General features: G+C 36.2%; 1 protein-coding gene across 4 annotated transcripts in view; it reads right to left on the reverse strand.

Moving 5' to 3' along the window:
* Window positions 1-7,854: 7,854 nt before the first annotated feature.
* tanc1b (tetratricopeptide repeat, ankyrin repeat and coiled-coil containing 1b) overlaps window positions 7,855-25,226 on the reverse strand; it is a 164,159-nt gene continuing 146,787 nt past the window's right edge. For 3 of the 4 annotated variants that reach the window (XM_052565546.1, XM_052565545.1, XM_052565548.1), the window contains 12 exons: window positions 24,730-24,966; window positions 23,303-23,485; window positions 20,545-20,623; window positions 16,916-17,049; window positions 16,715-16,838; window positions 16,415-16,590; window positions 15,219-15,351; window positions 14,221-14,250; window positions 14,024-14,115; window positions 11,890-12,036; window positions 10,608-10,708; window positions 7,855-10,495 (listed from right to left, as the gene is read on the reverse strand). In XM_052565546.1, coding sequence (XP_052421506.1) covers window positions 9,394-10,495; window positions 10,608-10,708; window positions 11,890-12,036; window positions 14,024-14,115; window positions 14,221-14,250; window positions 15,219-15,351; window positions 16,415-16,590; window positions 16,715-16,838; window positions 16,916-17,049; window positions 20,545-20,623; window positions 23,303-23,485; window positions 24,730-24,966 — 2,538 coding nt within the window. In that variant the 3' untranslated portion in view covers window positions 7,855-9,393. The remainder of the gene's footprint in view (window positions 10,496-10,607; window positions 10,709-11,889; window positions 12,037-14,023; window positions 14,116-14,220; window positions 14,251-15,218; window positions 15,352-16,414; window positions 16,591-16,714; window positions 16,839-16,915; window positions 17,050-20,544; window positions 20,624-23,302; window positions 23,486-24,729; window positions 24,967-25,226) is intronic. The other variant, XM_052565547.1, reaches the window with a different exon arrangement.

Genomic DNA, 25,226 nt, shown 5'->3' on the forward strand with positions numbered 1-25,226 from the left:
GAATAAATAAAAACCAAAATCCAGATGTGTTCAAGACGTGGATTTGGATCTAATCTGCTTTAGGTGTGAATGTATAGGAGTAGTTCTGAGACGGGACGCTTCTGATTGATCGTTGTAGCTGTGATAGTTTTGTTGAACATCCTCTGTTTAATCCCTAATCCTCAGCAGCACGCGTCAGAGCGGGCTTTGTGTGTCTGTCGCTGTGGCCTGCTGGGAATCTTCACACACACTTTAGTTTTACGCACACATGCAGATAAGCAGCAGTCAATCACGGGGGCTGCTGGGATATTGTGTCTCACTGTCTCGCAGGAGTGTGTGTGTGTGTGTGTGTGTGTGTGGAGGCAGAACGTGCATGATGTTTGATTTTCTGACTGACGTGACCAGTGTTGTGTTTCAGAGTCTGAGTGATTGATGTCATTAGTTGATCTGAAGTGAATGCTGAACTTAAGTCAATGGTTTAATCACGTTCATGTGTCCTTGGCAACATATAATGCATCTGTGGTCTCGGTGTTGAAAAGAAACAAATATTTGTATTAATGAAGTTTTAATGTGCACCTAGAACGGCTGCAGATGAGGCATTACGTGAATGGCACTGGGACTATTTGTTTTAATCGTGTAATAGATTTGAACTAAGAAATCGTGCTACACACATGTATTTGCCATGACTTGATTGCATTACAAAAATTAGTTGAGTAAAGAAAACACAAGGCACATGCATTTTCAAAACCCAAGTTTTCTATATATATTGCGATATATCGTAGTATATACTAATGTAAAATCTAATATTGGGAGCTCAACCAGGTATTTATATGTATGTATGTGTATATGTATATTTATATATACATGTACGTACGTACCTACGTACATACATTATATAATATTTTTGAAAGAAGTTTCTTCTGCTCATCAAGCCTGCATTTATTTGATCAAAAATACAGAAACAAATGTAATATTGTGAAATATTATTACAATTTAAAATAATGTTTTTTAAATGTATTCTACTTTAAATTATCATTTATTTCTGTGATGCACAGCTGATTTTTAGGATCATTATCACATGATCCTTTAGAAATCATTCTAATATTATGATTCATTATCAAAGCTGGACACAGTTCTGCTGCTTAATATTTTTTCAGAACATGTGATACTCTTTTAGGATACTTTGATGAATAAAAAGAAAAAAAAAAGAAGCTATGTTTTTAAAATATAAATATTTTGTAATAATAATATACACTACTTTTCAGTAATTTGGGGTCAGTCTTTTTTTTCTTTTTCTTTTTATAAAATTAATACTTTTATTCAGCAAGGATGTGTTAAATTGATAAAAAGTGATAGTAAATAAAATATATTAGAAAATATATTATTAGAATATAGATTGTTAGAATGTTTTGTTTTATTTTGAATAAATGCAGTTCTTTTTAACCTTTTCTTCATCAAATATATTAGACAGCAGAACTGTTTCCAACACTCATAATAAATCAGAATATTAGAATGATTTCTAAATGATCATGTGATCGACTGATGTTACATGTGACACTGAAGCTGGAGGAATGATGCTGAGAATTCAGCTTTGCATCACAGGAATAAATTATTTTTTAAAGTATATTCAAATAGAAAACTATTATTTTAAGTTGTAATAATATTTCACAATATTACTGTTTTTTTCTGTATTTTTGATCAAATAAATGCAGGCTTGATGAGCAGAAGAAACTTCTTTCAAAAACAATAAAAATAGTAATGTTTCCAAACTTTTGGTCTGTACTGTGTGTGTTTGTGTGTGTGTGTAATTGCACAGGGTATATTTGTACTGAACATTTTTCCCCACCTCACTTTTTGCACATTGGGTCTATTTTGTAACGATGACTGGAATGGAATTGCCTTTTGAAAGAAGGAAAATGCTGCTCTTACATAGTTAGACAGTTCGCTAGGTTCACAACAGTACTTCGAGTCACTAGATAGCTTGATCTGTTTTCCCACAGTGCTTCAGTGTGTGTTAATGCACGGGTCAGGAGATGTGTCTGCTCCTGTGCTCTGCTGTGCGTTCTCATTGGACTGGGTAAGCCCCGCCCACTCATCACATCACTGCTGCTGACAAACACTAGCTCACTTTTATTTATTACTTTTTTAAATTCTGTTTTGTTTAGTAGAGTTTTTGAGCTTTATTTTGCACAGTGTGAAGAGACAATATTTTAGCATATTAAAAAAAAACCTATAGACAAATGACCACAAATGTTTAAGTTTAGCTGTATTTACTGCACAATATATATTGGTTTTTGCCTACTATTCAGAGTTATTTTAGTTACCTTAGCATTATTTCCTGTAAATACTATTATAGTATTTATTAACATTTTTATTTAGATTAAATTTGATCATTTGCTAGTAATTTTTTATATTTTATATTTAGCTTTAATTGATTTTTGTTTAATTTTTAGTAACATAAAATTGTAATTAAGTTTATTTCAGCCAAGTCAACATTTCTAATTTGTGTTTGTTTTTTTTGTTTTTGTTTTGTTTTTTTTGTGTGTGTGTTTGAGATCTAATATTTCTATTTGATTTGATTAGACACAGTATATTTTATGTTGCATATTTAGTTTGACACACTTTGACCAGCAGATGGATCTGTGGCATCAGAGTCTGATCTCAGTGTTTAATGCTGGATTTCAACACTTTTGAGGAACAAAGATCTGTCGGAGTTTAGATGCTGGTCACAAACAACACAGCATGATGTAAATATGGATTTTATTTGGCTCTATTTTCAGGTCTGTGGATAAAACGGTGACCGTCTATGAAGCGGTGAGTGATTGGCTCCTTTATTCTTACGGTTTGAGTTTATTGCATCAAAAATACTGTTAACAAACCACAAAATGCATCTATTAATGAACACAGATCCAGAAAAAGAAATGTCACTTGGACAGTTCTTGGACTTTCTTTCATTATGCATTAACCACAAAAATCTTTTATGTATATACAATATATATATATATATATATATATATACAGCATCATTTACCAGCAAAGGTTTGGGAAACAAACCAGAGTTTGATTAATGAAAGATTATTTATATTTAAATATTCCAAAACCATGTGATTTAGAGATCCATTATTTATGCTTTGCCAAAATGCAATTAGTTTTTGTATTTACTCATGCAGTATCATCTGTCTGGCGTGATGGATGTGTTTCTGGATGACATACAGTATGTGCTGACAGGTTTATAAAACACATCATAAATCTGTCTGTCCCTCTCACTGTCACACACTTCATCTTCTTATTAATTGATCGATCAGAGTATGTGGTTGAGATGCTCTGTCACCTGCAGCTACTGCCCCAAACACATGATGAACGTGTGTGTGTGTTTGTGTGTGTGTGTGTGTGAACAGCATCACAGAGTCTCTGAATCTCTTCATATGAATCCAGAGTCACACTGCAGATTAATACAGAATTCTGATACAGAGTTCCGTTCCGTTTGAAACTGAAATTAGAATACCTGCAACATTCCACTTCAAATCCTGTAGAGTTCCGTAATAGTTTCCAAACATTTCAGTCATTCTGTTATTAATTCTGCATTCGGTTTTGCTGTGAGTTCATATTAATTTAAAGAAACAATTTTACATTATGGCATTACTGAATGAACAAATCAGTAATTTAACATTTTTGAACGAACTGTCTGAATGAATGATTCAGTGACTCGCACATAGACAGTCGCTTGCTTCATTACTGATTATGTTTGTGCTGTTGAACAAATTTGTGAATGATGCATTTACCCAATCATATATGAATCATTCACAAATCTTGAACTATTCATTCAGGAATGAAACAAGTGACCGTCTATTAGACTGAATATCAGATGAACATTGTTTTCATAAATCATGTATTTCATTCATAACTTTTCTCATTCAAAAGCTCAGATTTATTCAAGAATGAAACTACTTTCTGTGAGAGTCACTGAATCATTCCTGGAAAGTATTCAATTAAAAAAAATGATTCATTCAGGAACGAAACAAGCGACTGTCTACGAGAGTCTCTGAATCTTGCACAAAAACAATTTGTTCTAAAACACTGATTCATTCAGGAATGAAATAAGTCTATGTGAGTGAATTACAGAATCGTTCACACAAATGATTCATTTAAAAACACTGATTCATTCAGGAATGAAATAAGTCTATGTGAGTGAATTGCAGAATCGATCACACAAATGATTCTTTTAAAAACACTGATTCATTCGAGATTGATTCATTCAGGAAAGAAAGTTGCTTTCTATATATTCAGTGTTTTAGAACAAATCCTTTCTGTGAATGATTCAGTGATGGTCACTTGTTTGATTCCTGCATGAATCAGTGTTTTTAATCGAATCGGTTGAAAGAATCAGTGATTTCGTGACTCATTCATAAAACAAGTCACTTGTTGTAATGCTGTAATGTGCAGAAGTGTTTTTAATTTAATTTTTTTGCAGTATATTCACACATATATTTTCACAGAAGTTTGTGTCTGACTAAATGGACTTTTTCTATTATTTCTGTGTCTCTGCTGTAGATATGTGTCTGCATGCCGTGGTTTGCCTCTGGCTCTAAGGATCAGACGGTGAATATCTGGAGAATTGGAGATGAAAGTGCTGAAGCGTGTAAGTCCACCTGCTTGTGCTGAATACTGACACTGTTTGACCGTCTGAACACTAGATCAATGCTCCCCGTTCAACACAAGGGAAGCTTACTGAAATGTTATAATGTCCATTATCATAGAAAAATAATTTCAGGAACTATTTACAATAAAATGACATTCATTTTTGCTTTCTCTTAGTTTTCCAGCTGAACCATTGATAATGTCGGTCCAAGGTTAGAGCTTCTCACCATTAACATTCACCAATAAAACAAGAGAAAGAAGCACGTTGTTTATTTACAGTGCATGGTTTTATTAAATCAGAAAACTGAAGGTAAAGCTAAAAGGATGAGTTATTGACATACCAGCGAGGGAGATTTTGACATGTGCAAAGTAGTTCACAAAACTGATCCGAACGATACATTCACAAAGCGAACAAAATCTAATTCTCAACACACAGACAATGTGCTTCATGCTTTCATACTAGTTCAAGAAAGCTAGAAATCATTATTATTATATATTTATATTATAATTATACTATTATTATTATTACAAAAAATATTGTGAATATTGGTATTATTTGAAAATAAAAGAAAAGAGGAAAAAAAAGTATTTCTATTACATTGTTAAATTTTTGTTCTTTTCCCTATAGTACTGTACTCCTAAGGTGTATTATATAATTTTTATTATTATTATTTATGCAAATCAATTATTAATTTATTAAACTGTATACAACTTTATATTTTTTTAAGATTTTTATTTGGCTTAGTAATTGATTTATTTGAAGCTAAACATTTACACAGTTTTTCTGTAAACTATATAGTTTTATTCTAAATTGTACACATATACAATACAGATATACACACACACACACACACACACATAATTAAAATACCAACAAATTTACTTAGCAGAACTTGTCACCTAAAGATGCAATGCTTCAAACTGCCTGAAGCAGCTCAGGTTAATTCTGACTGTCCTCTGTAGGGAGTTGATTGATTGGTTGAGTTTATCACCTGCATTGATGAAGGCTGCAGTTTGAGCCAATCAGATGCTTCTGTTAGTCTCGTGGTTGTCCGGTGGGGTCCTCAGGAGAAGCTGGAGCTCTGCGCTAATGAATGAAGAGCTGCTGCAGTCATCAGAACCTGCTGCTGCGGTGAGTCCAGAGTCTGACTACATATTGATCACACACGCTCGGTTCCCACAGCTCTCTCCAGCTCCTCGTGCAATCAGCAACCTCTCCATTGTAAATGACAGGTGATGCATGCTGACAGCGCTGTCTATGAGAGACACAACTCTAGTGCTGCACTCGCGGTCTTGGCCACTTGAGAGCGCGTGCACCTTCAGATTTCAAACTTAGCAGGATGTTTTCATTCCCTTAGAGCCGTGTTACACACTTCATTAAAGGTCCATAATAGGGGGACTATATATAGGGTGTTAACACACACACACATATATATATATATTAGGGCTGGGTTTTGACACAAATTTCACAGTCCGATTCGATTCTCATTCAAAAGCTTGCAAGACAAATTGTGTTTGTCACCTTGAGAGGGCCAGATATATTTGGAGTTATATACGGAAGCATAAAGCAAAACCAAAAACAGCAAAATCATGTTGCTCAACAGTTTTCTCTGTCCTGTAGAGTCGGTGGGTCTCCGGGCTGGAGTCCTGAGCAAGATTAAGATCTGAGATCTTCACTGCTGGACTCTGATGTTCCTCTGTCTGATCACCAGAGAGCTCATGAAGGACCCCGTCATCGCTGCAGGTCAGTGCAGGACACAGACACTAATTAGCTTGTCCTGATTAATCTAGAGGTAAAATATCTTTAGGTTCACCAAAGAACCTATCAGTGAACATTTCAGAAAAGAACCATTTTTTCAAATATTTTAAATCGGAAATATTCCATGGATCTTCACAGGGGTCATGAACTGACTTTATGAAAATCACGTGTGAATTGTCTTGTTTGTAAATGAATATGTGGTAAAATGACATGAAATGAAAAGTGACATGAGACTAGAACTTCATTAAAAATAAAATGTATTCTCTTCCTAATGTTAGGATCGGAAGAAAGGCAGTGCAAATACTGCAGTCTTCTTCTCTTCAGAGCATCTTTATCATTTGCTTTCTACATTCGTCTCTCTCGTGAACACTACATGTGTGAATCAGTGGGCGGGGCTAAACAAACAGTGATGTAGCTCATCTTCTGTGGAGGCGGAGCTTATCCACACTGTGACATCATCGAGTAGAACATTCCAAAAGCTTCAGTAACCTCAGACTTAAAGCTGTCGTTTTGGCGGACTGCCTTCAATATAAGCTGTTTTTAGACTAAAACCTCAAATTTACAGATTGTTTTCAAGTACAATAACCTCTTCCTTGTCAGAAGATCAAGGGGATTTTGGTTCATCCGTTCATGACCCCTTTAAAGCTCATGGAATCATGAATACCGATAAAGAACCTGTACTTTCAGTAACGTAGATAAAAAGGTCTGGTCTTCGACACTGCAATAATTCTCATTGACAACATTAGCTTTAATAATCGAAGTATCAGTACGACATCAACAGTCGTTCAACAGCTTCATGTTCATCTCTTGGTGAGTGAAGCTCTGTGTGTATGATGGGCTCAATAGTGTTGTTCGGCGCCGTAGAAGTCAAGCTAATGCACCTTGATTTGAATAAAGCCTTTCAGTGGAGGTCAGAAAGACTGTGTAAATGCATTTCTACTCAAAATAGCAGAGCATTCCTGGAAAAGCTTTTAATGGTTGATTCCTCATGGTTTTTCATCATAAAGTTAACATGTCAGTGTTAATAAAATATACAGCACAATACCAGCATTGACCGATTTTACTTCGCATGAGCATTTTGATCGAAAACTTCACTGCTTCAGATTAATGCAGAGAAATAAAAAAGTACTTACTGCTCTGGTTTATCTTTAGGTCTTTATTTATTTGTATTAAACTACTAAAATTGGCTTTAATAGTGTGTGAGAAATAAAACGTAATGTTAAATAAAAAGTGCATCAGTGAGTGATCACAAACGAAGAGACGCACCAGTTACAAAAAATATATATATATTACATTAATAAAAATAACTACTGTACATAAAATGTATTTATTGATGGCTTTAATATTGTTTGTGTGAAATAGAATATAATAAGCTAATAAAGGATGTCCAACAGATTGATAATTTATATTAAAAAATATATATTTATCTGAACTAGCTTGTCCAAATTACAATGCAACACTTCATAATAATAAAGCAATATGTTTTCCAGTGGGATTTTCTTTTTATTATTTTCCATAAATGGACCATGGCAGGAATAAATTCATTTTTTAATACAGAACGCAGTAACAGATCACAACTCATGAGGCACCAATTGCAATAAAAAATTATATATATCTATATCCAAATAATATCTGCCCATCTCAAACTTATGACTTAATATTTTTCTCCACTTCCTTCACATTAACTTTAGCATGCGCTCACACCCAGATGGCCTCCGTGCTTTCATATTCGTAAAACATTTGTTTCATATTTCTTTTGAAAGTAGCTGTGCAAAAATAACTATATAAAATATATTGCTTTGACAGATACCAAGCAGGAGGCGCCGTAAATAAATTAATCCAGACAGGAATAACAAGCAGGAGAGAATAGAGTTTAACATCGTAGGGCAAATTCAGATGTAATGTACAAACATACAAACAGAGCAGGTACAGCTTTAATAACATCACGCCAACCTAAAATGCATGAAGAACACAAAACACACTTTTAGTAAATGGTCCAAATACGCCATCTTCACATAAAAGGTGAAAACTACACATTACAGTAATATTTACAGTACATCTGATCGCTGTCATCAGTTCAGGTGACATTAACCCCTTGTGCACAGGTTCAGTTCTCAATCAGATCCTCAGTGCTGTCTGTGAATCAGTGTGACTTCAGCTGTTTGCGGTCCCTTAACAAGGGCTTATTAAATCTAAACCATCATCTGGAAGCTGGAGCGGTCCATGTTCACAGGACTTACAGAAAACACGAGTAGAAACAGACCCATGAATCAGTTATCATGTAACCGAACCTTAGAATATAAATGTCATGTGTTTCCGAGTGAATACGGTGTTTAAATCTTGTTATATAACTGTATATGCCACTGTAACACCTTGAAATTTGGCTTGAAATTTTGTAGACAAATAAATTGTGCCTACATATGAATTTCTTTATAAAACTTAAGTTTTAATTAAAATGGATAAGTTTGAAACCGTATTATACTACAAAATGGAAAATGACGAATAGGTATGCATCCAAAACCTTTGACTGTATATAATTATCTATCATTTATATATATACATCTTAAATACCAATCAAAATTTTGGAGTGGGGAATATTTTTTTAATGTTTTTGTAAGAAGCGTCTCCAAAGCTGATCAAAAATATGGTAAAAGAATGGTGAAATAAATGTTTTCTATTTGAATATATGTTAAAATGTAATTTATTCCTGTGATGCACAGCTGTATTTTCAGCATCATTCCTCCAGTCTTCAGTGTCACATGATCTTCAGAAATCATTCTAAGATGCTGATTTACTGCTCAAGAAACATTTCTGATTATCAGTGCGGAAAACACTTGTTTTCAGGATCCTATGATGAATAGAAAGCATTTATTTGAAATTGAAATCCTTTGTAACATTATAAATGTCTTTACTGTCACTTTAGATCAGTTTAATGCATCCTCTCTGAAATGTTTAGCATGGGCAGTGGTGTGTCTTCATCTGAAGTGTGTCGTCTAGGGTTGTTGCATATGAACATCCTAAACATTGGACTCGATAAAGGATCTCTTTGGTTTGATTGCCGCTACATGACTGGAGGGGTTTTCTTGGGTTAAGCCGGGCTGTTTGCTCATGCTGTCTGTGAATGAATGTGCCATGGCCAGAACCGGTTTGCTTTCTTTATAGCAGAACTCTTTAGCGTGCAGACTCCCGTTGCGCAGGCCCTTGAGCGGCTCGTAATAAGCACCGGACGGTTTGCTGTACTCAATCTCACCGGTCAGACCCGCAGAAGCCACGAGTCCTTCAGTGGAGTGACTCTGCCAGCCTCGAGACGCCACCGGCTGCTGAAATCGAGCCGTCTTGTCCATGATTCCCATGAACGGACGGGGTTTGTACTCCACAGAGCCGGTCTGGCTGATCTTAGGCTTGTCCGCTGCGGTCTTAGTGCGCACGTCTGGGCCTTGCACTTTCCCGCTGTCTGATAAACTGCTGCTGGACGCCAGGCTGCTGGTGGAGCTGGAGACCCTCATGCTGGCGTCCTTTCGCAGCTCTTGACTTTGAGCTCCAGAAGTGGTAGGAAGAGCCGTTCCTTCCAGAGTTTTGGACGAGTGCATCTGGACGTCTGTATCGTTGTTTGTGGGCAGTAACGGGCTGATATCAATGCCTGGGCCAGCCTTTAGGACGCTGGAGATATGTCGGCTGGGAATGGGGCTGGACGGAGCATACTGCGACTGGCTCTTGGTGTGTGTCGGCCGTGTGGCTCCGGCCTGTAAGGAGCTGAGATGCTGGTTGGTTTTAACGATCTGTGCCTGTTTGCTGGGCTGCAGGACGAGGCTCTTCTGGTGCTGGTGTCGGAGGCTTTGCCTGTGAGGCGGTGAAACCGAGCGGCCGTTTGAAGTCCGGTTCAGTGAGTAGATGTTTTGGGACCAGGCCTCAGTGTCGTCGTCCTCCTCCTCTTCCTCCTCGTCATCGTCGGCGTGCTCCGGGTCGGCCGGCAGGCTGCTCAGACTCTGGTGTTTGCTCTGGCTGCGCTGCATCTGTTTGCACTCGTCCTCCACGCGCGCCAGCAGACGACAGATCTCACGGTTGTTGGGGCAGAGCTTGGTGGCCTCGTGCAGGTCAGCTAATGCTGCGCTGAACTGTCTGTGAGCAGAGCGTTCACATAGAGATGGAGAGAACATTTTAAAAGCAGTACTTTGAAATGGAAAAAAAAAAGTGCACAATACACTTTGAATTTTGTGCATCATGTCCTCACCTGCTGCTGCGTTTGGCTCTTGCTCTCGCATAGTACGCCTCATACGATTTGGGTTTGAGCTCCAAAGCCTTGGTTGCGAACTCCTCTGCCATGCCAAAGTCCTGTCAGAGAGAGAGAGAGAGAGGTGAACATCAGGCCATCATCCACTTTACACTCCCACCGCAGCACGGCTGAATAGCTGCAGATTGCTCCGAATAATAGGTGATTTAATGAATGAACTCTTCAGCAGTTGTTGATTGTCATCAGTCAGAGGTGCAGACTGGAAATTGGCTCTGTTTTGTGTTCGGAGACCTTTTGGAGCCGGGCTATTACTTCTGAATAGACCTTCAAATCAATTCAGGCCCTCGGAGTAATCTGCATCTCTCTCTTCTTGAGGTGTCTGACATCTTGAGCAGCGAAAAAACCCTCAATCTGACCGATCCAGACCAGAAGAACCAGCACACCTCGGCGTGAAGCGTAATGATGACTGGTAAATATTAGAAAATTTGCCATTTATCCAGAATTTCTATAGTTGAGTTGTTGATCATTTAAATTAGGGATCGAATAACTCTCAGCATCAATATCAAAAAGGCACATCAGAGGAGTCAATGTTTTTATAAATATATTTGATAATTTGCACAGGAAATTATATTGTATATTAAATATTGGTATTTTCCTCTTTTTCAGTCAGCAACGATATTATTAAACAGTTTTTATTAAGTGAAATAAATAAAAAAAAAAAAAAGAAAATTACTATTAGCGTTGATATCACAAAAAACATTTTGGCAAAAGTTTAAATAACAAATGCTACTAAATTATAGATGCATTTTTAATTTGTAAATTTATTAATAAAATTCTGGATAAAAAAAAAAAAATGTTTTTTAAATTTTCAGCCTGCACCGTTGTTGTTGACTAAAACATTGTAAATAAATGAGAAATTGAACAAACAAACTTAAAAATATAAAAACAAATGAGAAATGCTAACTTGGCAACTAACTGAAATAAATTAAAAAAAATACTACAAATTAAGCTGAAAAATAAAAATGCAAAACAAAAGTAACATTCATATTTCGAATTTAAAATATGAATAATCCTAAAATAACACTGCCTTGTATTTGAAAACTTTATCTTGTGAGTAGTAAATATATTTTCTGATGACTGATGTTTGTAAACCCTGATGTCAGCATTAATCTCTGAATGTTATTAATGTCTAGCTCCTGTTGACTTGATGTGAAAGTGTCTGCAGTCTGTGAATGAGAGCAGGTGTCTGGTGAGGCGTCTCTAATGATCTCTGGTGTCTTACGTTGGTTTTCCGGCGACAGCGAGAGAGATTGAGGTACAAAGACACACGCAGCTCCTTAAAGGCCTTGAGTTCATCACCGAATCCCTCTCTGGGAAACTTCCTCAGTGCGTACTGATAGCGCTGAGCCGCTTCCTTCATCTTCCCCCTCTGAGAGAAAGAGAGAGAAAGAGACGCAGCCCATCAATCACACATCGTCTGCTCTGATAACCATCACTCAGTATGTCATTATCTCCTGGATTAAAGCTCAGCTCTTTGTTAAGGCGTGCGGAAATAATCGTTCTCAGTTTTATTTTAATAAGCGTCCAGACATCACACATCAAAACTTGATTATTATTAGTCAGTCTCAACACTGAGCTCTCAAATATCACTGAAATTATGCTAAACCTTTCTCACATTCCATCCACCCTATACATATAAACATGCATAGTAAAAAAAATAAATTAAGTATCGTATTTTCCGGACTATACAATTCTTTTCATAGCTTGGCTGGTCCTGCGACTTATAGTCAGGTGCGACTTATTTATCAAAATTAATTTGACATGAACCAAGAGAAAACATTACGGTCTCCAGCCGCGAGAGGGCGCTCTGTGCTGCTCAGTTCTCCTGTAGTCTACACTGAAAACAGAGCGCCCTCTTGCGGCTGTAGACGGTAATGTTTTCTCTTGGTTCTTGGGTCTAAATGAATGTAACTTATGCCGTGTTTCCACCGCAGGAACTTTCCCCAGGAACTAGGGACTTTGGCCTGGTACTTGGTGTGTTTCCACCGCAGGAACCAGGAACTAAATAAAGTTCCGGATAAAACAATGCCCCTCAGAAAGTCCCTGCTGGCGAGGTGGTACTTTTTCAAAGTTCCGGAACTTTGGGGGGCGGGGCTTTGGCGCTAAACATGCTGATTGGTTGAGTTCATGCAGCATTGGTTGAGTTCAACCACCATTTATTCGGATCAACATTTTCAAAATATTACTGTTATTGTGTCATGAAATGTAATTTTAAAAGTATTTCAGGCGAGAATGTAGTTGTTTAAAACTCAAATCTGTTGTTTATTTATAAAGACAGCACCTATTTAAAAAAGCATTTTGCCGATCTCTGAGACGGTCAGCTCCACTCGATCAGCGAGAGCTCAGTCCTCATGTATCCGCCGAGAAGCAGCCTCAGCTTGGATAGACCTTCTGATATGTGCCGCTGGCTCTGATGTGTCTTTAAGTGGTTAAACATAACATATAATTCAGCAGTGGGGGGGGGGATTGCTGATCTAACAGGTTTTCTTTGGTCTGTATTCAATTTATCTATATGTTAAAATGAAAATAAAAAAGTAAATTTATATAATATTTCGTTTCATAGTTCAGGGATATGTGTATATGCAGCCATGACAAAGTACATTTCTGCAGCTGTTATTATGCTTAAATGAAAACCAAAGGAGGCAGTGGTATTTGATATCCTATTTCGTTTTGTTGTAAATATACAGAGAGGAAAATAGCAGTAGCCATGGTCAGCTGACTGATGTTATCATGTACGCTGCTGTTTGCAGATTTACCGGATTCACATCATCACGAACATCACACTCCCGAGTCAAATGCACAAAGACTGAACTACCGAGGATGCACATCCAAAATCAGCGTACTTCGTATGGAGAGACTCGCTCAGACCTACGTCACCAGTCTATTTGCCTAATCTTCCCGGTACTTTACACCGCGGTGGAAACACAGAAAGCAACAGGTCTGGGGGGGGAAAAGTTCCTGGTACAATTGTTCCGGGTAATTTAGGTGGAAACGCGGCATTATAGTCCAGTGCGACTTACATGTTTTTTTCCTTGTCATGACATATTTTTGGACTGATGCGACTTATAGTCCGAAAAATATGGTATATGTAAAATTATATTAATTTTAATATATGCTTTTAATAATAATAATAATACAATTACAATATTTGCTTAAATATGATAAAATTCTAAAATATTATTATTTAGAATTATAATAAGCATTTATTTCATTTCATCCTCCCTCTTGCATTTTTTTTCCACTGTTAATCCCATTTTTATTTTAATAGGTATTCAGTAATTAATATCATGGATCAAATTTATCTTGGGCTTTCAAACATGTTTGTGTAATTAGGCTAAACTTTAATCTGTCCTGACCTTATACAGCAGGTTGCCTTCCTCCATCAGCTTCTGCAAGAGGATGATGAGGATGTCGGGTTTGGAGGTCGCCATCGCCCAGGCTGCGTTACCTTGAGAGAGAGAGAGAGGTGGAGCGTTACATCAATCTGATCCTGAAAACACAGCTGAGCAGAAGAATGGAATTGGCGTGAAATAGAGTTACCTAAAGAGTGTACCTGTTCGATCATAAGGTGACGTTCTGTAGCCTGACCAGGGTTTTAGTGAAAGCAGTTAAGAGAGAGAAGAATGAGAAACAGAGCAGAACGAGGCATGCAAAGAGAAAATACAGCATCACTCGTCCACAGCAGACGCCACGTGTGCGTCACTTTTACACCAACACAGAGCTTTAGCTGGTTTCCACTGAAGAAAAGAAAGTTCTCTCATCAGCCTTAGTCTGGTGAAGCCTGAAGAGCTAGCTCTGTCACGCTCACACTGTTCGTGTATGTGTCCTTTACAAATCAAATTAAATTGAAACATTAAATGTAAAAAAAAAAATTTAAGGTATTTTCATCAGAGCAGGGCTATTTTTGCATCAAGATAATATATATATTTTTTTATATACATATATTTTGAATTAGTATTTATTTCTTGTCTTTTTTATTAGTTTTTATCCATTTTTATTTCAACATTTATTTTAACACAAGAAGTTAAACTAACTGAAAATGAGAAATGTTGCAACTAGCTGAAATAAAATGTTACGTCAAAGAGGTTCAGCTGACAAAACAACAAAAAAAAACCTGGTGTAAATAAAGAAAATTCTTGCTACGCTTCAGCCACTTTCATTAAGGTTTTGATGATTATGATGAGTTAATTATGTTATATGTGAAGTGCAGTTAAATCAGCTGAAGTCAGTGGAAACAGCTGGTTCTGAGAAAGACTGACACACACACACACACACACAGAGCAGGGTCTGTGATGTAAGAGCTTCAGGAGGAAAGATGTGATTGGCTAATGAACATCAAATGCTCGGGTTTCAGTGATTTAATTCAAAACTCTTCATTCTTCTCACTGTAGTTTACTTCTTGCATTAAAACATGAAGCTCCAACAACTACTCAGTCAACATCTCTGATTGACAAAAAACCCTTCATGCTTTTATATTTCACAGCAAATAAACACTATATATATATATACTGCCAAAAGGCAACATCTGGATCCATGTGGTCCAGGTCTCACCTAGTTTGGCTCCTTTCTTCAGTAAAGTCAGCACCACTGAGGTGTTTCTGCAGCCGATGGCTCGATCCAGCGGCCTCATGCCACTGTAGTCCACATGTTCAATCACAGCGCCCTTCTCAACCAGATAGTGGACCTGCACACACACACACACACACACACACTCAAATCATCCGCCAGAAACCGTGGCCAGGATGCTGAAATTACAATGACAGGAAGTAATAGTTTTATGACAAAATACACTAGTGTTCAAAAGTTTGGGGTCAGAATACTTTAGAACAATATAATAATAATAATAATACAAATAGAATGTATAAACTGATCAAAAGTGAGAGTAAAGACACAATGTAACAAGAGATCCATTTCAAATACTGTAAATGCTTTTCTTTTGAACAAGCTTTCTATTAATTCAAAAATCCTGAAAATAAATTACATGTTACTGTATATTCACATAGAAAACAGTTATTTTAAATTGTATTAATTTTTAAAATTTTATATTGTATTTTGAGCAAATAAATGCAGCTTTGGTGAGAAGAGCAGACTTCTTTCAAAAACACTTAACAAAATAAATAAAGTATTCTGACCCCAAACTTTTAAATAGTAGTGTATAAATCATTGACTAATTATTGATAGTGTGTTTCCTACTATAAATTCCTCTATTGGTTTGACAAGTTTCATGTTCAACAAAGTATGTTTTTTGGCGTATTCAGTAGCTTGATGCATTTGGATTGAATTAACCCCTGCTTTATGTCATTTACACCAGAGAGTGACTGTAACATGCAGTGAAGCATAAATACAGAAACTAATCTAGAACACACTTTTTAAATGATGTGAATGAGTGTTTAAATGAGTGTTTTCAGATCAGAATTAAACTGTTATCCTCACTGAGCTCACAGTTTGTCCGGTCATGTTTAACTGCAGCCTCTTCATTTGAGAAAAGAGCCTGAACGTCCTCTTTTTATCGACAACAAAGTAAAGAAATCAAATAATTATATGCATCAAAATAGATTGCCAAACAGCAGAACAAACCGTCCATCACACAACTTTACCTTACAATCACATACAGTAATTCTGCATCCAGTTTGTTCATTCTATCCAAATGCATCAAGCTACTAAATATAACATGCCCAAAAGAATCCGGATCCAGTGCATCAGTCCGCTCCCTGTCTGATCTGATCTGTGATCCGTTATTCACTCACGATGTCTGCGTCTCCGTAGAAAGCCGCCAGGTCCAGCGGAGTGCGTCCGTTCTTGTCCGAGTGGTCGATAACCGCACCCTTCTCCACCAAAAACTGAACAACATTCTTGTGTCCTTTCAAACACGCCCAGCTGAGTGGCGTTAACCCTTCCTTGTCCACCGACGCTAAAGAGGCACCTGGGAACAGCAGAGGATGTTTGCTGGAGACCTGCCACTATTTTTCCCCTCTTTATTCTTTGTTGCATTATAAACGGCAGCGACTGCTAGAGACTGTACTGGTGCATTTGTGCACGTCCCTCACCTTTAGACAACAGGAAGTCGGCGGTGCTGAGATGCCCCTCACAGGCGGCCACCATCAGCAGCGTGCGGCCCTGTTTGTCACTCACATTCACATCCGCCCCGTGCTGCAGCAGCAGCTCTGCGATCTGAAAGAGAGACGTCCCTGCATTGAGCATCTTTCCTGAACATGTTTGTGTCGTCTGGGTGTTGTGCAGGGTCTCACCTGCCAGTGTCCCTGTCGGACCGCGCAGAAGAGCGCACACGCTCCTCTCCTGTTCACCTGCTGAACCTGCGCCCCCCGCTCCAGCAGGAAGCTGCACACCTCCATCTTCCCCCGTCCTGCGGCCGCGGTCAGAGCTGAGAGAATAAAGAGGAACGCAAACACACATTAGGAGTTTTCACTGAATGTTACATGATATTATAACTCATTAAATAGTGGCACATACAATGCATGCTTCTAGATTTTTGGGGGGAGCTTTGCAAGTGTGATTTCACAAAAAAGGACAGTAACTATTTTGAGTTTATGATGCATCCTGGGTGTTTTATTATGAAAATGTTTCATGAAAGAAGAAAGGAAAATAGAAGAAAATTAATTATTTATTGCTATAGGAAAAATAATATAAAATATTAATATAAATAATCAATCAATCTTTACTACGTACAAATAAAATAATGAAATAAACCAATAAAATAACAAATTAAATTTTGTTTAATCATTTTGAATAATAAATAAATTACTTAATGTATTAATACATTTATATAATGAAATATTAGATATTAAATTATTCAACTTAAATTGATTAATAATACATTAAATAATAATACTAATTGTACAAAAATAATTTCAAAATAAATTAAGTAATATTTAATATTATTTTGTATTAAAATTATATATATGCACACACTCACACATTTCAAATAGTATATGTATTAATTGTAAATAAACTAATACAATATAAATTGATTAATAATAAAATAATTATGAATAAACTAAAACCTAAATCATTAATAATAAATCAAATATTTACATTTAAAATATTTAATATAACAATAAATATAATAATATTATAATAATTAGAAAATAACAATAACATGAAATAATACATGAATTAAGTAAAGAACTGCACTGGGAAGAATTTCCAAGTAATTATGATGTAATATAACAACAACATAAATACATTTTGTTTATGGTTGGGAAATTAATGCATTAATATTCAAAGTGTATCATGGGTGTGTATTAATCTAGCACTGGAACTATTAGTTTTATAATCCAAATCCACAGATCATTGATTAGAGAGGGATCTCTCTGTCCTCATAACATCTCGGCTCTGACGGGGTCGTCTAGGGGTCACATGACTAACAGCTCTCTGCAGTCTGAGCAAGATTAAAGGATCGGGACTCTACACATCCACACAGCATGCATTTAGAGAAGATGCCTGAGCCCTCAGAGAGACGTCTTCAAGAGCACTGCTTTACGTCACTTACACAAGACAGTGACACAGAATCATGGAGTCAAGCATCAAAACAAGAAGGGACGCGTCCTAAACTAATCCAAAGCATGGGAAAATACCCCAAATAAGCACAGACATTAATTTTGGAAAGTTGTTATACCCTGTGTGAGCCAAGTCAGTAGGTTTTACTCTCATATTTTCATTATGGTAATGTGTATTTAGCTCCAATCCTAATCAAAGAAGCTCATCGAGCTAGAGAAGCACGGGGAAGTGAGTTTGAGGAATCCTTGTGTATACCAATGTTTTGCAGAGCAGATCTAATATCCCACACACTCTTATCTGTGTGTGACAGCGCTGCTCATCCATCAGACAGAGAAGGGACGTCTTCAGAGAAACCAAACGACTGTGACACCGCATCTGCTGACCTGAGCAGAACCACACAATCCCCCACAATGCATCTGTAAACACTGTGACTCTGCGGTCTGGATCTGACACACATCAAAGATCTTAAATCAGAGGAATCCAGATCTCTCTGATCTTCTGACATAAAAGACTTCACTGTGCTGTGAAACAGAGGGTGACACGGGAGTGGGTTTTCAAACCTTTCCCGTCCCACTACCAAAAAATCCCATCCTGTCCCATGAAACAACTGTGGGAAAATCCCGTCCTGTTTCAATCCTGGAAGAATGACTCCCATTCCCTCCCTTACCCGTGTTGTTGTTTTTTGGCATCTGTCAGTTGCAGTAAATAAATATAAAGAAAAAATACAGCACAGATCACAGCATGCCCACTTTAGTTGAATAAAAATCCAAAATTTAGTTATTTGCCATTTTATTAATCAGTATTAGTTCACTCAGGGAAATACACATCTGAACAGAAGAAAACCCAGGAGTTTTTTATAATGGATGCGCTGGAGAGGGAAGCACAAGACAAGACGTGTTTGCAGATCTGATAATGGAAGTGACCTTCATCTGAGCTGTGTTTGTTAGCGGGACCAGCTCTGAAGATTAAACAACACAAGAGCACTCAGAAGAAAACAGATCTCGACTCTTCTGCTGCTGAAGGACCGCTCTCCGAGCCTAGCCTCTAATTTTCATCATGAGGAATGATTTCAAAGAAATGAATCCATATTGTTTGGTGCACAAGGGTTCAAATTCAGAGTTCCTACTGTATTTTAATATTATTTTTAAGTTATTGATTATAACTGGACTTTTAAAAAATTATTTTACAAACATTAGCACTGTCAAAAAAAAAATCTTTAGCCAATAAAATATTTTAGAGTGAAATTTATATTTAGATACTTATTTAGGCCTGAAAATGCATAGTGAAAGAAATTATAAAGTATTATCAGTATTATAAAATCAATTAAAAAAATAAAATTATAAAAAAAATAAAACATTAAAAAAATAAAAATAAATTTAAATAAATGTAAAATATTAACAGCAATTCCTTAAAAAAAGAATAATAAATTAAGATTTTTGTTTTCCATGACATGCCTGGAAATTTAAATAATTTATATAATATTTTCTCGAAAGCCGTGGGGGAACCCATGTTGAGTGAGAAAGTGTCTTGTTTCAGGTTTTCGGAGGTGAACAGCCGCCTGGGGAAAGACACTCTTATCTGTTGAATATCTGTTTGGGTTCAACTTTTTGTAGACGTCCTCAATGCACACACACAAGTGATGCCGAGATATACATGTATTTCTGTGTGGCCTTGTGATGAGGAACCAAAACATGCCTGACATCTCTGTACGATAAATCATACTGTAGCTTTCCATCTCAAAACTCCTCCTCAGGGAAAACAGAGATGATCCTAAAACGACAAACTTCTAGAACTTCAGACAGATGAATGCATTTAAACACATGACCACACACACACACACAGTTTGTGTACCACGACTGCAATGTGAGTTGCACAATAAATGTTCTGTATGTAGCAATTAAATAACCAAACATTCATAATAAAAGACCATGTGATGATGCACTTATTAGCTCAAGGTCTTGCATTTATCTCTCTCTGAAATGCACAGTTTGTCTCTTCTGGATAATTCATTTCTCCCTCTATCTCACAATACATACAATACAGCAGTTTCTCTTCCTTTACAGCGGCACTTAAAGCCAGCGAAGGCCACACTGGATGCAGAGCTGTGTAATTAAATCAGAAGAACGCCCACGTCTGACCTTAAAATTGTGATTTAAAATTACAATCTGTAATTTGATATTTGACACCACCCACTATCATGCAACGTCTTATTTTAAAATAGTTTTAACTGGATTCATTTCGAGTATTTAAGCTTTTAATCTTCAATGATTACTAAAATATGTGACGGAAAAAAGGCAATTAAAACAGAAGCAGAAATCATGACAGTTGAGAGATAAAACAAGACAAGGACTGAACGTACCTGTTTCACCCCACAGTGTGTCGTGGGCATCCATCTGCACCTCCAGCTCATTATTCAACACCAGCAAGGCTTCCAGCACCTGAACACCAAAACACCAGCTCACATCACTCAAACAATACTAGAGCAGAAGAGCAAGTGATGAATCCTGCACGCATGAAACCAGGGTCAAAGTGTGGCTCTGCTGAAGCTGACCTCCAGTGGCTGGGCATTTAATGAGGAATGTGTTACATGATTAAAACTGATTATAAGAACGGGAGTCTGAGTTATTATATTTAACTTAAACTAAACCATAAAAAATATTTGTGATAGTTAAGTAAAGTTGCTAAATTTAGTATAGAAAATTTTTATTTTATTTCATCTGTTTGCCAAGGTAACATTTCACATTTGTAATCAATACATACATAAAAAAAATAATAAATGAATAATAAAAAAAAAAATTATAGAAAAAAATTCAAATTCTAAAAAAACAAATACATATTAAAACTAAAATGATAGAAAACAGAAAATATAAAAATTATATAAGAGTATATCAATGTTTCTAAAATAACTCGACTGTTGCTAAAGTGATTTAAAATAAAAACATTAATGCTGGGTACAAAAACAAGGGGAAAAAATGAAATGGTGTCATAAGGACAAAGACATATATTTAATAAAACGAACAGTTTTATGGCTGGTTCATTTTCTCATTTCACCCACTAGTGATGAGATTAACAATAACTCTGGACTGGGGTCGATCAGCAGGAAGTTGAATGAGTAAGTTCAGACTGAAGCGTTGGTGCTGGATCCAAATCAAGAAACAAAACAAAGCACAAGAGCTTTTCCCTCTGCTTCTTCATCGGCTCTAACAGCTTGACCTTAGAGACCGGCGTGTTGCTATGGCTGCTCTCCCATGGCAACCGCATCCTCACAACATCTCTAAGATTTATTATACTTCAAGGTCTTGAGTTCACTCCACATACATCCACAGAAACTCCTTATATGTGTGCATAAATGTGAGTCTGTGTGTGTGGATGCACTAGGACCAGGATGGAGATGTCTATTTGACATATTTCATCATATAGATCGATTTTAATAATAGTGTGGTTGTTTTCACACATGCTACTGTCAGACAGTTAAAGTACAAAAATAAAACTGAAATCAGCTCTGAAACACTGACTGTATGTGAAGAAGAACAGCTTCCCAAAAAGTGAATAAATCAAATCTGCTGCTACATTGCACATAATATTTTACCTAAAATAACCAGCATAAAGTATATGAATTATCAAATTAATAAATTGATTTTTCAAAATAAAATTTAAGGCTTTTTAATACCTGCACAAACAAAATGAATACTGTATGAGCAATGTCTATGGTAACATATAAAATGACTCAAAAAAAAACAAAACATGATTTACAGGTTCTTTACAAGTTACTAAAGTTTTCTATAATGATAAACCTCACATTTCAGCCATTAATGTCAGATTAAAGTTAGAAGTAGCTATTTTAAGTTAAGTTTTACTTAAGATAAAACAAACCCACACACACAAGTATAAATTATCTTAATTTAAAGCGAGCACACACACACACACACACACACCTCACTTTGTAAATCGTTTGGATTTTTGTAGGCACGTTAGAAATTTTGCATTGTTCGAAACAATATCAGCAAATTGCCAGCAGGTGGCGCATTTGAAACGGTATAAAACCATTTGTATGAAGTTCCTTGTTTTCTTTTTATGTCCTTAAATTTGAAGTGACAATGTCAATAAAGTTTTTGTTTGGAGGAAACGACACATCATATTCATGACATTCTTCAAATTGGTCATTTTAGTAACATGAAAAACAAGTTGGTTATTCAATTCGGGATTAAAAGATACAGAAAACGAGCAACAAACATTCCTGATTATTGACTGATGATTTCACTGAATCTCGCTGTCTACACCGCAAAATGAATTTCTTGTTTACATAATTTCTGCTGTTTATGATGCCAATATTTAAGAGTACAGAATATGTGCAGTGAGCTCAATGTGTGATTTGTTATAATGCCTATTCACCTAACCCTAACGCTGGGGAAAAGACCTGCATAAATAAATTTGTGAGCAGAAACTTGTATGGATTGTGAGCAGATCTTAAAGGTATATGCCACGATAAACACTTTTCATTCTTTTTCACTTTAAATTGCGACAGTCTTAAAGATTTACTTTAACAAAAGAGCAGACTCTTCCATGAAGAATAAATAAAAACAGGAGACTACCATTTAGTTCTTGTTTTACCAATAATTTGTAATTTTCAAGCCATTAGTCTATTCCTTTTACTGAATATTTTCAGTTTAAAGCATTCATGCATCAAAAAGTTTGCACACAACAGCCTGAGCCACTTTGAAACTATGTTATGTAAAAAAACAAAAAAACAAAAAACTATTCAGTAAGAAACAAATTACTATGAAGCCAATGGAACAGCATTTTCAAGCACTTTATCCAAAATCCAATAATTTTTTACGTTTTGAAAACAATGCATTAAAATTCAAGCTTTTATAAGGATTTCAAGCACTCGTACGAAACCTGATTCATACTAAACTGTACTCTTGTGCATCTTGTGCATTATTTACAGCTGCTTTTGTATGTGATGCTGATTTGATTTTATAAGTAACAGATGCTATTCATTCAGCTTTTGTGACACACTACATGTTTTTAGGTGGTAAGAAAAACAATTTGCTCTCATAAAAGTAAAAAATGGCCCTGTAAATATTGCACCATAATAGAAAAGTGTGTGAGCTCACATGAATGTGTCCCATACTGCAGGCGGCGATGAGCCCCTGCTGCAGGGCTTTGTTCTTCAGACTCAGGTCCTGCTGACCCTCAGTGCTCCAGCTCAGCTCCAGCAGACACTCGATGACCTCTGAATGACCCCGCAGGGACGCATGCACCAGCGCACACTGGCCGCTCTTGTCCACGTGATCCACCTGAACACAAACCACAACATCAACACGGAGGAAATTAATCAATACGCACGCAAATCTAGACATCTCACATATTAGTCTTAGGTTAGAGTTATTGATTAAAACTGACCCTGTTTTATTATTGTTAACTAAAACCAAAATCATTAAAACATATTTACATTAATTGAAATAAAATAATATTTTATTTTTATTTCAGCTAGCTGCCAAAAAGCACTTTTTTCTATTTTTCATTTAGTTTAACATGAAGTATTAAAGCGAATTAAAACTAATAAATGATTATTAATAAAAACTATACAGACAAATTATATAAATGTCAAAACTGTATTAGAATTTTATCGCCAAATAAAGTGAATACAGGAAATGTAATAGTAAAATCTCATTCAAAAACCATAAGAGATTTTAAATTATACTAAAATAACACTGCTTTATACACATTAGTGTCGATGTTTCACTGGTGCATATTATTTCCAATGCAACATTTGCATTTCCAAGCAGTTGAGCAGAAAAAATAAAGTCCTGTCCCACATTTTCTTTTGTTAAAAGATCTTGATTCACTCAAAAAGTAAAATGGATTTTTAATGACACTTTATTTTGACATTTTTAAATGATAGTTTAATAATCATACAAAAATGAATCATACAAAATGCTCTTAAATTAAATATATTTGTAATTATATATATAAATGAATTTAAGTACAAATATATTATAAATACAAATGTATGCACCATTAGAATTTTTTAGTATTTCAAGCCCGCATTAGTACATCAAGGCCGCATTTATTTGATCAAAAATACAGAAAATTTGTAAGAAAAAAAGTTTCATTTTAAAATAGCTGTTTTTTATTTGAATATCTGTTAAAATATAGTTTATTTCTGTGATGCGCACCTGTATTTTCAGTCTTCAGTGTCACATGACCTTCAGAAATCATTCTAATAATATTTATGATCAATGTTAGAAAGAGATGTGCTGCTTAATTTTTTTATTTATTTATATGGGAATTTGTTGCATTTGATGAACAAACAGCATTTATTCAAAATAGAAATCAGTTTTTTTAATCAATATAAAATACTCTTTTAATAAAATAAAAGAAGAAGGAAAGAAAAAAAAAACAAGTGCTGACCACAAACTTTTGAATGGTAGTGTCTATATTTACAAAATACTTTTAAATAAATGCTATTGTTTTTACTCAAAGAATCCTGAAAAAGGCATCTGAAGTGAATGAATTAACCCTTTAGATCTGCACTGACCGTGGCTCCTCTCTTACAGAGAAGACTGACCAGCCCCAGATGACCAGCGGCCGCTGAGTAACACAAGGAGCTCATGCCGTTCTCTGAAACCACATCCACGTCTGCTCCGAACTCCAGCAGCAGGCTGACCATCTCCTGATGGCCCAGGTGAGCCTGGACGCAGAGGACCGGGGCGTTGTTCAACACCTCCGTACGGTAGTTGACATTGGCTCCACCCAGCATCAGCAGACGGCTCACCTACGGACAAACCAGACCGTTCAGAGACTGACGAATGATGCTAGAGAGCTCAAACAGAGTCTGAATCAAGAACAAGAGACAGCATCCACAAAAACAAAGTCCCTAAAATCCAGAAAGACAGAGAGTGATATCTTCCTCCAGCCCTCACGTTGTGTCTTTCTTTGTAAAACAATGCCTCATCCTGTGTTTAAAGTTCACTATGAACAAACTGCTGATTGGTAAAGCAGGCTGATTACGATTCACGGGTTCATTAAGTGCTT

Source organism: Carassius gibelio, chromosome B9, assembly GCF_023724105.1.
Source record: "Carassius gibelio isolate Cgi1373 ecotype wild population from Czech Republic chromosome B9, carGib1.2-hapl.c, whole genome shotgun sequence".
NCBI lineage: Eukaryota > Metazoa > Chordata > Actinopteri > Cypriniformes > Cyprinidae > Carassius > Carassius gibelio.